Source organism: Labrus bergylta, chromosome 8, assembly GCF_963930695.1.
Source record: "Labrus bergylta chromosome 8, fLabBer1.1, whole genome shotgun sequence".
In the NCBI taxonomy this organism is placed as follows: domain Eukaryota; kingdom Metazoa; phylum Chordata; class Actinopteri; order Labriformes; family Labridae; genus Labrus; species Labrus bergylta.
In genome coordinates this window covers 25,790,745-25,803,134 of record NC_089202.1, presented here as the reverse complement: position 1 = coordinate 25,803,134, position 12,390 = coordinate 25,790,745, and the positions used below count along the sequence as shown (strand labels likewise).

General features: G+C 39.5%; 1 protein-coding gene across 1 annotated transcript in view; it reads right to left on the bottom strand.

Moving 5' to 3' along the window:
- LOC109987406 (intermembrane lipid transfer protein VPS13B) overlaps positions 1–12,390 on the bottom strand; it is a 278,167-nt gene that overhangs the window by 56,250 nt on the left and 209,527 nt on the right. Inside the window, exons 39-41 of the mRNA XM_065957731.1 lie at positions 7,922–8,124; positions 6,597–6,813; positions 5,004–5,188 (exon numbers count right to left, since the gene is read on the bottom strand). Of these exons, the coding sequence (XP_065813803.1) occupies positions 5,004–5,188; positions 6,597–6,813; positions 7,922–8,124 (605 nt within the window). The remainder of the gene's footprint in view (positions 1–5,003; positions 5,189–6,596; positions 6,814–7,921; positions 8,125–12,390) is intronic.

The following is a 12,390-nucleotide window of genomic DNA, read 5'->3' as shown; positions in this document are numbered from 1 at the left end:
CTAATGAAGAGGCAAACCCTGCTTATCTTACACAACATGCTTCATGCCCTGTGAGTGTCTGGACAAACAACTGAGGTAAGATGGACTTCTAACATTGTAGGTAAACTGGTAAAGTAACATTTAATCAATGTATTCATTTTAAAAAGTCAATTTCACATAACACTGTTTTATACTAAGTCAAAAAAGTGTATCACTTTAACTTATAAATATTCATTTTTTTTTTAACCATTCATGTAATCAACAATACATTTGTTGACATGAGCACTGCAAAAGCCATTCAAGTTTCCTATTACAGACAGATGTGTGCTACAGGGCCTGGAGGTCATTGTAACACAAGCAGCAGAATGTATTAGTCAGTCCTGACGTTTGACTAGCTCATGCTTATAAGTCGTTTCAACGAGTGCAAGCTGCAATTTTTTTTTCTTCTCTTGAACTGATAGAATCTTTATTTGCTGTCAATAAGAATTTCTTCGATGCAAATCTCTGGTGAGGAGTGTGTTAATAATGAATCAGACTGAAATAAATACTAAAGCATCTACATTAACTACACAAGCAAAAGCTACCATCAGGGACGAGGTTGAGTTATTTATAATACCAGTAGTTTCATCGACCAAGTATAGGTGTACGAGAAGGAGATTAGATTACTCCACGACACACAGCAAAAAAAGGTTTTGTTTACATTTTCTACTGAAAGGATGCACAGTGAGTTCTACGTTTGTTTTCTTTTTTATAAAGCAGGGTGAGATTTGTGTACTGTACACATGTACAGGACAAAAACATACCCATGCACAGGAGCTTGAATTCAAAGTTTAATTTGGACTGAGCTTTGAATTTTCATGACCTGGATGTCTAGAAACCAGCACAGACGTGCTTCTACTAAAACACTCTGTCCTTGTTGTTTCAGTCTACAGCCAGAGTACCTCAACCAAACTGCTTCCCCACATGAAATGGCTTCAGTAATAGTCTTTTCATCACTCTGCCTGTTGAAGTCTCATCACCTGATTCTTTTTAACAGACTTGTCAAAAGAGACAGGACCACGCCAGATAACATGAGGAGTGGAGTAAAAGATGTGGAAACCACATGTTCATGAACCACTGCTTTACATCTCCTGCTGTGTAAAACACACACTCTCTATCTCTCTCTCACACACACACACACACACCCACGCGTCAGACATCCTTCTTAATAAACAGACCTATTGTAGAAAGAAGCACAGACGCATATAACACATGTAAACAGGCTATATTCACGTTCAATCCTGCAACAACACAGTCCAAGTGCAGCTAATTTTCAATTAACCAAAAACCTACACATTTGACTGAAAAGAAATCCAAACAAAGTGTTTCACGTCATTAGAATAACAGGTTGTACAATATATTCTTTTAGCTTACCACTACTCATGTTGAAATGTGCTTTTTAAGGGACAAATGACATTCTGTTTTGACAAACAGCTTTACCTCACGTGTTTTATTCCTTCCACACATCCAGCGAGCATGCAGACTATAGCAGACGTATGAAGGATTAGAAGACAGAGGCTATAGGTATGTACACACATACATGGGATATGTCTGAAGTGAACTTAGCTATCTATGTCCATTGAACTATAAATACTAACTAAACCATATTTACAGACAAGTCAAAGTTAGACAGTGCTAAAATAAACATGATCGAAAGTGGCATTATTTAACAGTCGGGCTAATTTATATAAGTTGGTCACGTTTTTTTTTTTACATTATTGCACATACTATATACTAAGAATCAGGTTTGGACATCCTTAATGAAAAAATTAAAAATGTCTGATGTTCCCTGGCTCGCTTCATCATTTCATTGCTTCCAGTTAGGAATCTGTATCATTCTCTTGATGAATATTTCCTGCCTCCTAAGCTGCTCCATGTGTCAGTGAACGGGCTTTGTGACGCGTCGCTTGTTTGAAAAACTGCTCGCCCTGGTTCTATTCCTGGGAAGTCTAGCACACATGCACTTGATCATAGGATATATAATTATAAAAATCTTCTCAACCACCTGTGGCACTGCAGCGTCACACATATGTGTACATCTGTGACAATGATTCCCTTTGTTACTGTATGTTAGGAAGAGGTTTTATAAGAAAAAACCTCACTCTTGATCTGTTTTTGTTCATTCGACATTGCAGCAAATTTGCACTTGACTTAAAAATATTAGGTTTAATATATCTTTATTTTGTGTAGGACTATTATTGATTGTTTATATTTTATTTTACAGCGGGGCAGGATAGCCCCTCTTGACTGTCCTCTTATTACTATTACTATCCTCAACTCTCTCACTTCCCACTGCCCCCTTCTGTCAATCCCCTCGCATTAACCGTCCTCTACTGTAACTCAATACGGCCCAATCAGCTCAGAGCTTTAGAGTTTTGCTTATTACAGACTGTACAGCTGTGGAGCCTTGCGGGGTAGCCAGACATCTGCAGCACTTCTCAATATCTTGTTCTCCTGGGAGGATATAAACAGACAGAAGAAATCTGTAGGTGAAATGATAGTGGGAGTCCAGGAAGGAATCTGACAGATAAACGCAGGATATGGGGAGATGGGAAACTTCTGCTGAAGAGGTGGAGAAAAAAAAAAGCAAAGAGGAGAGGAAGCAGGACGGTTACCTTACCCTAAAATGATAATGCAATTTTCCGAGACGTCTGTGTATTTATCACATCAACCTTGTTTGATACTTCTTCAGCTGTCCTTGCACTGCATCTAGACAATCTGCTTCTCAGCTTCTGCTTGTCATTGTAATATTTCTAGACCTGATAAACACAATTGTATCTGACTGAACACAGCTAATAGGGCTCAACAGTGAAAAAAGTGGGCGGCCACTGTTCAGCCCTATTAGCTGGGTTTAGTCAGATAGACTTGTGTAAATAATAACAATTAAATGAAATCCGATTCCAAAATTTGTACAGCATTTCTCTTTCTGCTGACCTTAGCTTAACCATTCCCACAGGTTTTATGAGAATCAGGCCAATAGTTTTTTTTCCCCATTATCCTGCTGAACCCGACAAAGAGGCAAAAATCTTCACAATCATTATGTCCTTGCTGGACATGATAAGACTGAAAATGACCACTGCCAAAACATTGTCAAGCTATTTTATCAAAAATTGCTCTTTTTTGCTACCGTGGAAATAACAATTTGTTTTAAGTTGTCTTTGAGGATGGTAAGCAGGAAAGTGAGCTCAAGTATGGAAATGTGGAGGAAGAGTGATAGTAGGAAAAAGAACCCCGTCCTGCTCCCCACTGAGGCCCTGTAGACTCAGTAGCTGCTACAGCCTGCCAAATAATAACCTCATCAGGGATTGGAGACACCTGGCTTTTCACACCGGAGCAGGCAAGATGACTTCCACAGCTGGCCATGTATTACAAGTTTGGAGGGACAGTGGGGGTCTCTGTCATTCAATAACACATTGGTTATGGGATTTCTCATGACTCATGTCATGGGAATTATAATGGCAAACAGCTCAACTCTAAGACAGTTTATTTCTATTTCATTTCAGGTGATGTAAAGAAGGGAACAGTGAGGGACAGGCTTGGATTCTCTTCTCAGGTTACACCTCTTGTACCTGTTTTTCAGTAGTTCTCTGATGGACTGGATAATGTCCAGACACAAGAGATGTTTAAACAAGTGTTTTTAAACATATCATCACTCTTTGCTTTCATTGAGTTTCCAGATTTATTCACAATATGGCCTGTGTCCATGACAGAGACGATTTTAAGAATAATGGTGTAATATCATATAACCATGTTCCTGTGCTAAATGGTTAGGTTATATGAAATGTACTGACCAATGCAGCTTACCTAACATCTGTCTGTCTCTTATTGATCTTTTGCAGTTCCCATAGGAAGATGCAGATTGGTTATACCAATAAGCAATATTATACATAATTATTAAAACACACTGAAGATAATTAATACATATATTTTATTTTTAGGGCTGTCAAATGTTTTTTTTAATCAAGATTAAATTCAATAGTTAATCACTATCAATCACATTTTTAATCAAGATCAAGATGTTTAAAATTATAATATTTTGCAGGTCCTAGCTGGTTCTATTTGATTACAACTGGTCAACTGAGCTGTTTTTTATTTTTTATTTTAAGTGAAATGAGCCGTTCAACCACCGTAGTGTTATTATTTTCTATCAGTGCAGCAGCAGGAAGACGCTGAGGCGGCTTAACTAAGTGCTCAAACAGGGACAAAATAGCATGTGATTATATTTCAGATTCTGATCAATACTAATAAAAAAAATTGTTTTTACTCAGTTAGTAAGCTAATAAGGAGAAAACATGAAAACCCATCTTGTCTCTGAGAAATAAGCTCAGAACTCAGGTGAGTTAAGTTTTGATTTCTACAGTAGTTTTGGTTGCATTTTGCTTGTAATGTACTTCATGTATCTTAACATGACATTAGTAGAGGATTGCCACAAGGTGTGTAACAACCGCCCCACCCATCGGCCTGTCAGAAATATGTTAGATACTGTCCGGTCCATGGAGTGAAAAAGGTTCATAACCCCCGATTTAGAAGGTAGGCCCATACATTTTATGGGAAGCAATGTCTGGAACTTCTTCAAGCAATTCAATCAAGTAAGCAGAATTATATTGAATTTCCTACAGTAAAACAACAAATCAGATTTAACCAAGAAAGATTTAAAAGTTAAAATTATTAAACTCAACATTGTAGTGAAGTCAGAATATCTCAATACAAAGCTGTTGACTGGGAGCTTAGCCAATTGTGAACACTTTACTAAATGAGACATCCAGGTTTCTTATCTAAATCCAAAGAAGTTGGCATGAATAAAATCCCAACGGGAGCTTAGTCAGTACAATGGCTCCTTGATATTTAATCTACTAGCAGAGATGAAGCGTTAGATAAGCTACTGTGACAAGGAGAACGATAGCTTTGGCCATAAAGACATAAGAACTAAGGAGCTAATGATGTGAAAATCATAATGGTATTTTAGTATTTGAGCCGGTCTCTACCTGCAGGACATCCCCCAGGTCGGCAGTGCTGATCTCAGGGTCCTCTGTCGTGTTGAAGGGGACAGGAGTGATTCTGACAAAGGTAAGGACTCGAGGTTCAGGGTACCTCCACAGCATCACCCCTGGGCAATCCTCTGTCTCACTGTAGAACACCACCTCATGGGGTCCTGGAAGTCTCTGGGAAGCTGCAAGAACGAAAGTACAAATGACTTCACTTCCATCCACTAACGGTCTAAAAGAAAGGTTTTTGCTGTGTTTTACAGTAAGACAAAAATCAGAGGCAGGGAAAGTTGAGAGTAGTAAGAGTACAACAATGACAATTATTATCTCCTTCAAGATGTTTCGAAGCTTTACAATGTTTACGATCCCAAAAAGCCTTTTATAAAGGAAGAGTCTGAGTAGATATATAAACAATTGCGTTGCCATTGACAGAACCAGGCCAACAACCTGCAAATCATGGTAACAGTGGAGCTACATCTGTGAGTGATGTCTGACTGAAGTCATGGCTGCTGTTTGGAATTTAAGTCCTTTGGAAAAATGTTTATTCTGAAGAAATAGTTAGCAGAGACCTGCTTTGTTTGGCCCCTGGACATACAAACAGAGTCTATTTACAGAGACATATTCAAGTGGGCAACAAAATCTGTCAGTGACTAATTTTTCTTTTTGTATGAAGCAATGAGCTGCCAACATGAAGGTGGACAGTGTGTTGTTCTTTTAGAAGTTATGCTTTGTTTTAGTTGTCTTGGACTCATGTAATTGAGGGGCAGGGGCAGATTCTTCTTCCACCTGTCTTTCCATCCAGCTTTCTTGTAGACAATTAATCCCATCCATCCCTGTGTCCGGCCCTTGGGGGCATTCACTGTTCTCTGGGGCCCGTTTCTATTTTTCTGGCTGTTCAAAACATGTTGCTGACAGATTTTGCTCCCTTGTTCTAGTTCACTACTGTGTATGTCCTCCTGCTTCAGCCAGCATATTAAATGCATCAAAGACCAGTGGAACAGTGCAACAAACAAAGACTCAACCACAGCTGACAGAGTGGATGACTGGTCTGCAGCCAAAGTGAAGTTTGATCCTTTGTGTATAATGTTCATGGGCATGTCTGTGTGAGCGCAGAGGACATCACACAATGCTAAACACAAAGAGGGGGAATAAACAGCATGTTACTCAGAGTGGAACCAGGCAGATATGTCTAATGAAACTTATTTTCACAGAGGACTTTGATCTGACTTTGATTTAAGGCGATGTTAATCTTAAATGACATCTTACGTTGGCACAAAGATCCTTTTTATTAGTCAAAATAAACTCACTTATATGAGTTTATGAATGTTTGATCATAGTTACTATTCATCCTATGAATGCAAAAACCAGAATAACCAATATTTTATCCACATGTATTGGCTTGACATGGTATAAGCAGCAAAAAAACATCTCCAAGCAATATTATCTGAATCTGAATCTTGAATAGTGCACTAAAAAAAAACTATTTTGTCTTTTTGCAACACATGACATGAATCCCAGCGGATAAAGAAAAAATCTATTGAAACTTGCCACCTGTCATCTCTGCATAAAATCAGCATGTACTGCATAATTTACCTGAGTCCTGGATGTATTGAAAATGCCCTGTACGCAGGTCGTCTGAGCTGTGCTCTGTCTGAGGAGTGGGAGGGGCAGAAGAGGCAGGTGGATGGGTGTTGTAGGCCTTGCTTTTGCTGCAGCTATCATCTGTGTCCCCTCTCTGGAGGTTTAGGTACATCTGTAGGTGCTCCTCAACCAGCTTCAAGCAGTTCAGATGTTCCTGACCCCAGAAGACCTGAATGGTGATTGAGAGAAGACAGTGAAAGTCACTGGGAGAGATTTAAAAAATGACTGCCGGGAAAAGAACTTAGACAGCAACACAGACTCATCTAATGCAAAATACGCACCAACATTATTACATTACATTCATTTACAAAAGAGGATGGGAAACAGTCACAGTTACCTTGTCATCACCCTTTCACATCCTTTCCAGTATTACCCAACACAGCATTACATCCTCCTTACTTACACACGGCATTCCCCTTCCCGTGTTCCATCAAAGCCAGTCTGCCTGGGGTTTGGACTAAAGACCAGGAATCTCTGAGTCAAAAACTCTTCACACATGGAGCTGCTACTCACCAGCTTGCAAGGGTGGGTAATGACTAAACTGTAAAAACAGGAAAATCTGGGGATTTTTTTTTTTCTTTTCTTTGAGAAGCCTTTTGGAAAGAGGAATCAGAAGGAATTCCGGTGGTTTTTGTACAGCAATAGATTAAAACACTAGAAAGTCCAATATTTACAGAGGGAAATGTAGGGTTACGTATTAAGTGTTGTGAGTTGCGAGTCATGTTTCTCTTAATGGGCACGCAATAAAAGCATTGAGGCAGCCGTTTTTAAATGGGGAAAGGAGAGGGGGTTCCCCCTGAAGAAGTAATGTGGAATAATACATTTGTAATAAAACTCGACGTAAGTGCTGCTGAAAAGGGACTTTTGCGGCGTGGGTATTATGTAACCTTTCATGGGGAAAAAGGCACACTAACCCCATGAAAAATAGCATCGTAATATTCCTACTTCACAAGCAGAATATGTAACTCAAATCTACAGTGAGATTACAAAATGCAAATCCTAGTGTCATCACTTCAACTGCAAAGTTGGAATGAGTTGAGAGGAAAAAGAGGATTTAAGGAGAGTGTGAGGAGTTTGGCTTTTAAATGACAGGTTCATTAATTTAGAAACCGAAAACACTGACACTGAGGTGATGAGGCTGTTGAAGCCTAAGTGGGGACACTCATTTCTCGCCAGGTGCCGAGATCTTACCTTGACCTCGACAAACTTTTGCTGCCTTGAGTGATAAATCTTGTGATTTAGGATGCTGGCTGGAGTGAGTTCATGAGTACACAAACCTGCAGCAGGCCTCCCTTTAGGTTCAGCAGTAGTTTTGGGAGGCCGGGCTCAGGTCCAGGGCTGCCACTGTGCCGACACCACTGAGCCTCCAGGGAAGTGCTGCAGGAGAACGGTCCCAGCAGAAGACGGCTCCGATCCTTCAGCCCTGTTCTCACTAGCAGATCTTGAAGCTCCAGCTGCACAGATGCAGCCTGGATTGCATCTGGGAGACAAAAGGAGTAGAATGAATACCATGTAAAGCTCAGTAGAACCAAAAGACAAAATATAGAAGGTACATTTTCAGTTTTTTCTGTCTTACCAAGATCCTGTCAATAAAAAACCCTACATTCATATTAGTTATTTGTTACTATTGTACTGGTTATGCACTGAAAAAAGACTGAGGCTTAAAGGGTAAAACAGCATCAGGTTATGAGAAGAACAGATTCCACTCCATGTGTCGTCTCCTTGAACAGAGGTGTTCTGGGGTCGTTGTTATGCTGAATTGAAATAGTAAAAATTCAAGTTTAACAAAGTGTTTATATGATTTGGTAAACTAACAGAGATATGATGACAGTGCACAAACCCTAATGAGATCCAGACAGGAGAGCCAAACACCCACACATACTAAAATAACCAGAAGTAGCAGAATCCTCGACTTAATACGCTCACAACTCTCTGTCCTTTCCATTAAAGCAGAGATGTGTCACTGTGGTCACAGGCTGACTTAAAGTTGGCATTTCAGTTCAATAAATCAGCCGAACTGAAACCCCTTCTACTAGTTGTTGACATGGGAGGACTGATCTAGTCAGTTACAGCTGAAGAAAAAGCAGCCCATTTGGAAAGCTCAGTCCTGGATGACTAATAATGCCCTGAGAAACAGCTCTTTAAACATGCCTTTTCACCTCACATATTCTCACCCCTGTCTACTTGGCTGTAAGTCTGGGAAAATACAGAAAGCAGCGGCACACCTGGTACACTTCATAACTATAAGCAACATATTATAGTTCTTATTATATAAAGGTTTAGCTAATAACACAAGTTGTAAAAAAAAAGTACAAAACCAGAAGTAATGATTCTTTTTTTTTCTCCAAATATTAGATCAACATCAAGAAGTTAAATTTGGCTGAATGAATAGTCGAACAGTTAATATGTACTGTCATTATGGTTAATCTATCAAAACCATCAACTTGATGAATTTTTCCCCTCTATATCGCAGTCCCTTTGGATCTGCTGGGTTTAATCTGCTGGAAAAAACACCTGACAGCACACTACATAAAAAACTGCTTTTGAGGAAAGGCTTTGATTTCGAGTTCACCTGGGGTAAAGCAGGATAGATTGAAAAGATGAGAAAGTCATAAAAAAAAGGGAATGAGCAAAGAGGCGAAATATGCAGAGACAAATTGATTCATACAGAAGGTGAAAGATTGAATGTAGGACACAGAAACAGAGAACAAATGACGTTTTGATAAACACATGACACATAAGGTTTGTCATAAGGAAAACCGTTTTTTAACATTAGTGTCCAGCAAGACAACAGCAGGGTTCCACTAAAAGTTCCTCCTCTTGTGCAAACTCTTCTAGCAGAAATATAATATTTTTCTCAAGAAGTACATTCTTCTTGAGAAAAGGTTCTTTTGTACGATATCATCAGTGTCCCTTTTTATGATCCCTGAGTAGGAGTTCAAAGTTAAAACCAGTGGCTTAGGTCCATGTAAGAGTGGGTTACCTTAAATAAGGAAATAAGTGTATTTGAAAATCCCATAAAAAACAAATTCCAACAAACCTAACCTCGCACAAACATGCTCTTGCCTGCTGCCATAGTTATCTTACCAGAAAAACCAGAGCACGAGTGCACATCCACCCAAGTTTAACATACAACTCAAGAAAACAAAGTGGGTGGTGGGAAAGAGGGTGGAAGGAAATCTTCCTTAATGTGAAATACACTTCTGGCAAACGCTTGGGCAAGATTAGATAAGATGGGAGACGTTGATTTACCGTGTTGGTTTCTCCCTGGCAGCCGTTATCTGACCACTGCCTGGCTGATTTATACCACGATTTATATGGAATCAATTAGGGGAAGCCTAAAGGAGTCATTACCTAACAAGCAGAGGCCCCCAAAGACTCTTGGGGATGTAAGAGTGATAGAAGTAATATACTGTCACTCACTACAGTAATACACCATTCACTCACCACAAGACCACTATAGGACACTTGAGGAAACTGGTTTCTTAGCAGGGGATGTTGATGGCCAAAATGGCATAATTCAGGGAGCTGTGTGTCATCCAAGCCATTTCACAGTTACTAATGAGAGTTGATGAGTTACACATGGGTTCAGTGACAATTGCAACACATAAGCAAATGCAGTATGAAAGATCTGTGTTTATTTCCTAAAGTTTAACTCTTAATATGGTCCGTTTAGAGTTTAGAGGATGACATGTATGGACATAATGCTGCAAGTAGAGATCTCATTTCCACTGTTGGAATATCGACAATACAACATTGCCCAACGGAAGCCCATTTTAAATGTTAAGATTTAGACAGGGCAATCTCAGACGTGACGCAAAATCAGCCCAGAATAATGCATTGAAAAAGGTCTTTGTGATGGATAAGAGAGAGAGAGGGGGGCGAGAGAGAGAGAGAGAGATTCAAGAAGCCAGGTCAATGCCATCCAGAGTAAATATATTTTAGAGAATTTATCAATAATTGGCTTTTTATGACTTTTGACTTTTTACAGCAGAAAATGGTGAGTCTTCTGATTATTTCCCCCAACAGATCATATGTGAAGTTAAACTGATTGGTTGATTTCAATAAAGTTGAAAGAAAATAGCATTAAATTGGACATATAAAGTACAATGGGGAAAATGATGTAAAAATATATTATATGAAAAGGTAATTCACATTCTCTCATTATATATATACATAACAAACTTTAGACTTCTATTTAGTGAGTCTGTTTAGAATCAGTCTTTACAAGTTTTTCTTTATATATTCATATTTTATGGCTCTCTTGAATCCAAAGGTTTCATATACTGTAAACCAATGATAATGCTTACTGGCTTTAATGCTGATTACATGTGCCAGCAAATATAATACATTAAGATGGTTAGTTTCATAACATGTTATACATATTCCATAAAATGTTACAGGGTCAGTTAACTTACATTCTCTTTATTTTCTTTTTTCAAGATTTTTTTGTGTGGCCTTTTTGGACAGGACAGCTGATGAAAGACAGGTAACTTTGGGAAGAGAGAGGGGAGGATGACATGTAGCAAGAGGTCGAGGTCGGATTTGAATCCACGGCTGCTGCAATGAGGACTAAAGCCTCTGTACACGGGGCGCACGACATAACTGCTAAGCTATCCGGTGCCCTGTAAATTTACATATCAGAGACAGTATGAATGAAATGAAATGTTGCCTTAATTAAGGTTCAGGTCTTTAATTTGCTAATTTAAGGCGCAACATAGATTTAAAGATGTGGGTATAAAACAAAAAGGAATGCAGGTTAGACTTTGCTATGATATACTTACCTCTGACTGTTCAAGCAGAAATGAAATGTTAAATGATGATTGGAAGAAAAATGGCCCTCTTTCAGCAAAACAAACAAAAGAAAGTGTCAATTGAAGTTTTGACTTTATGTGAATTAAATGAATTAATAAATGGGGGGTTGGATTTTCACCTTGCTCTATAAACTAAGGGTTTCTTTATAGAGTGTCAGCAGAGGCAAAGGAAGGAAGAGAAGGCTTTGTGTCTATGAGTGATTGTGTTTGTGTGCTTATGAAAAAGTGTGCACTGGTAACAGGGTCTATCAATACCTGTGTGTGTGTGTGTGTGTGTGTGTGTGTGTGTGTGTGTGTGTGTGTGTGTGTGTGTGTGTGTGTGTGTGTGTGTGTGTGTGTGTGTTCTCAGGAAATCAGGGGCACTCCATGGCACTCTGAAGGAGAGTTGAGAGATCAGGGAGGGTCTTGTTTCATGGACCTTAGACATATGTTCTCTCTTGCTTGTGCACCTCCCTCCTTTCTTTCAGTGAACTATAAATGCCCCCACCTTGGGGAGTGGTGAGCTGTGGATGGAAGGAGGAATGCAGGGCTTCCACTTGTTTTTCATTAACACAGGATCTGGTAACACACCTCACTGTCAACCTAATCCTCTCTCTCTCCATCTTGTCCCCTGGCAGAGGGGGCTTCCATGACCAGGTACAGAGCCCCAGATGTTTCATGTATGAAGGGGGGGGGGAGATGACATGGTCTTCAACCCCCTCGCAACCATGGATGTGCACTGATGAAGACAGGATAGGGTGGGAGCAATGTCACGGCATGTACTGAGGTGACCCTGTTACTTCTCTACCATAGCAGTCAGAAGGCTTTCCCCCTTTAGTCCGCTTTAATATCTCCTCTTTGTCTCAACCTCCCATTTTCTCCTTATTTCCACCTTCATTTAATGTAACTGTTGTGATGTGAACTATTATCTTTTGAGTTGATTCTGGTGGTTT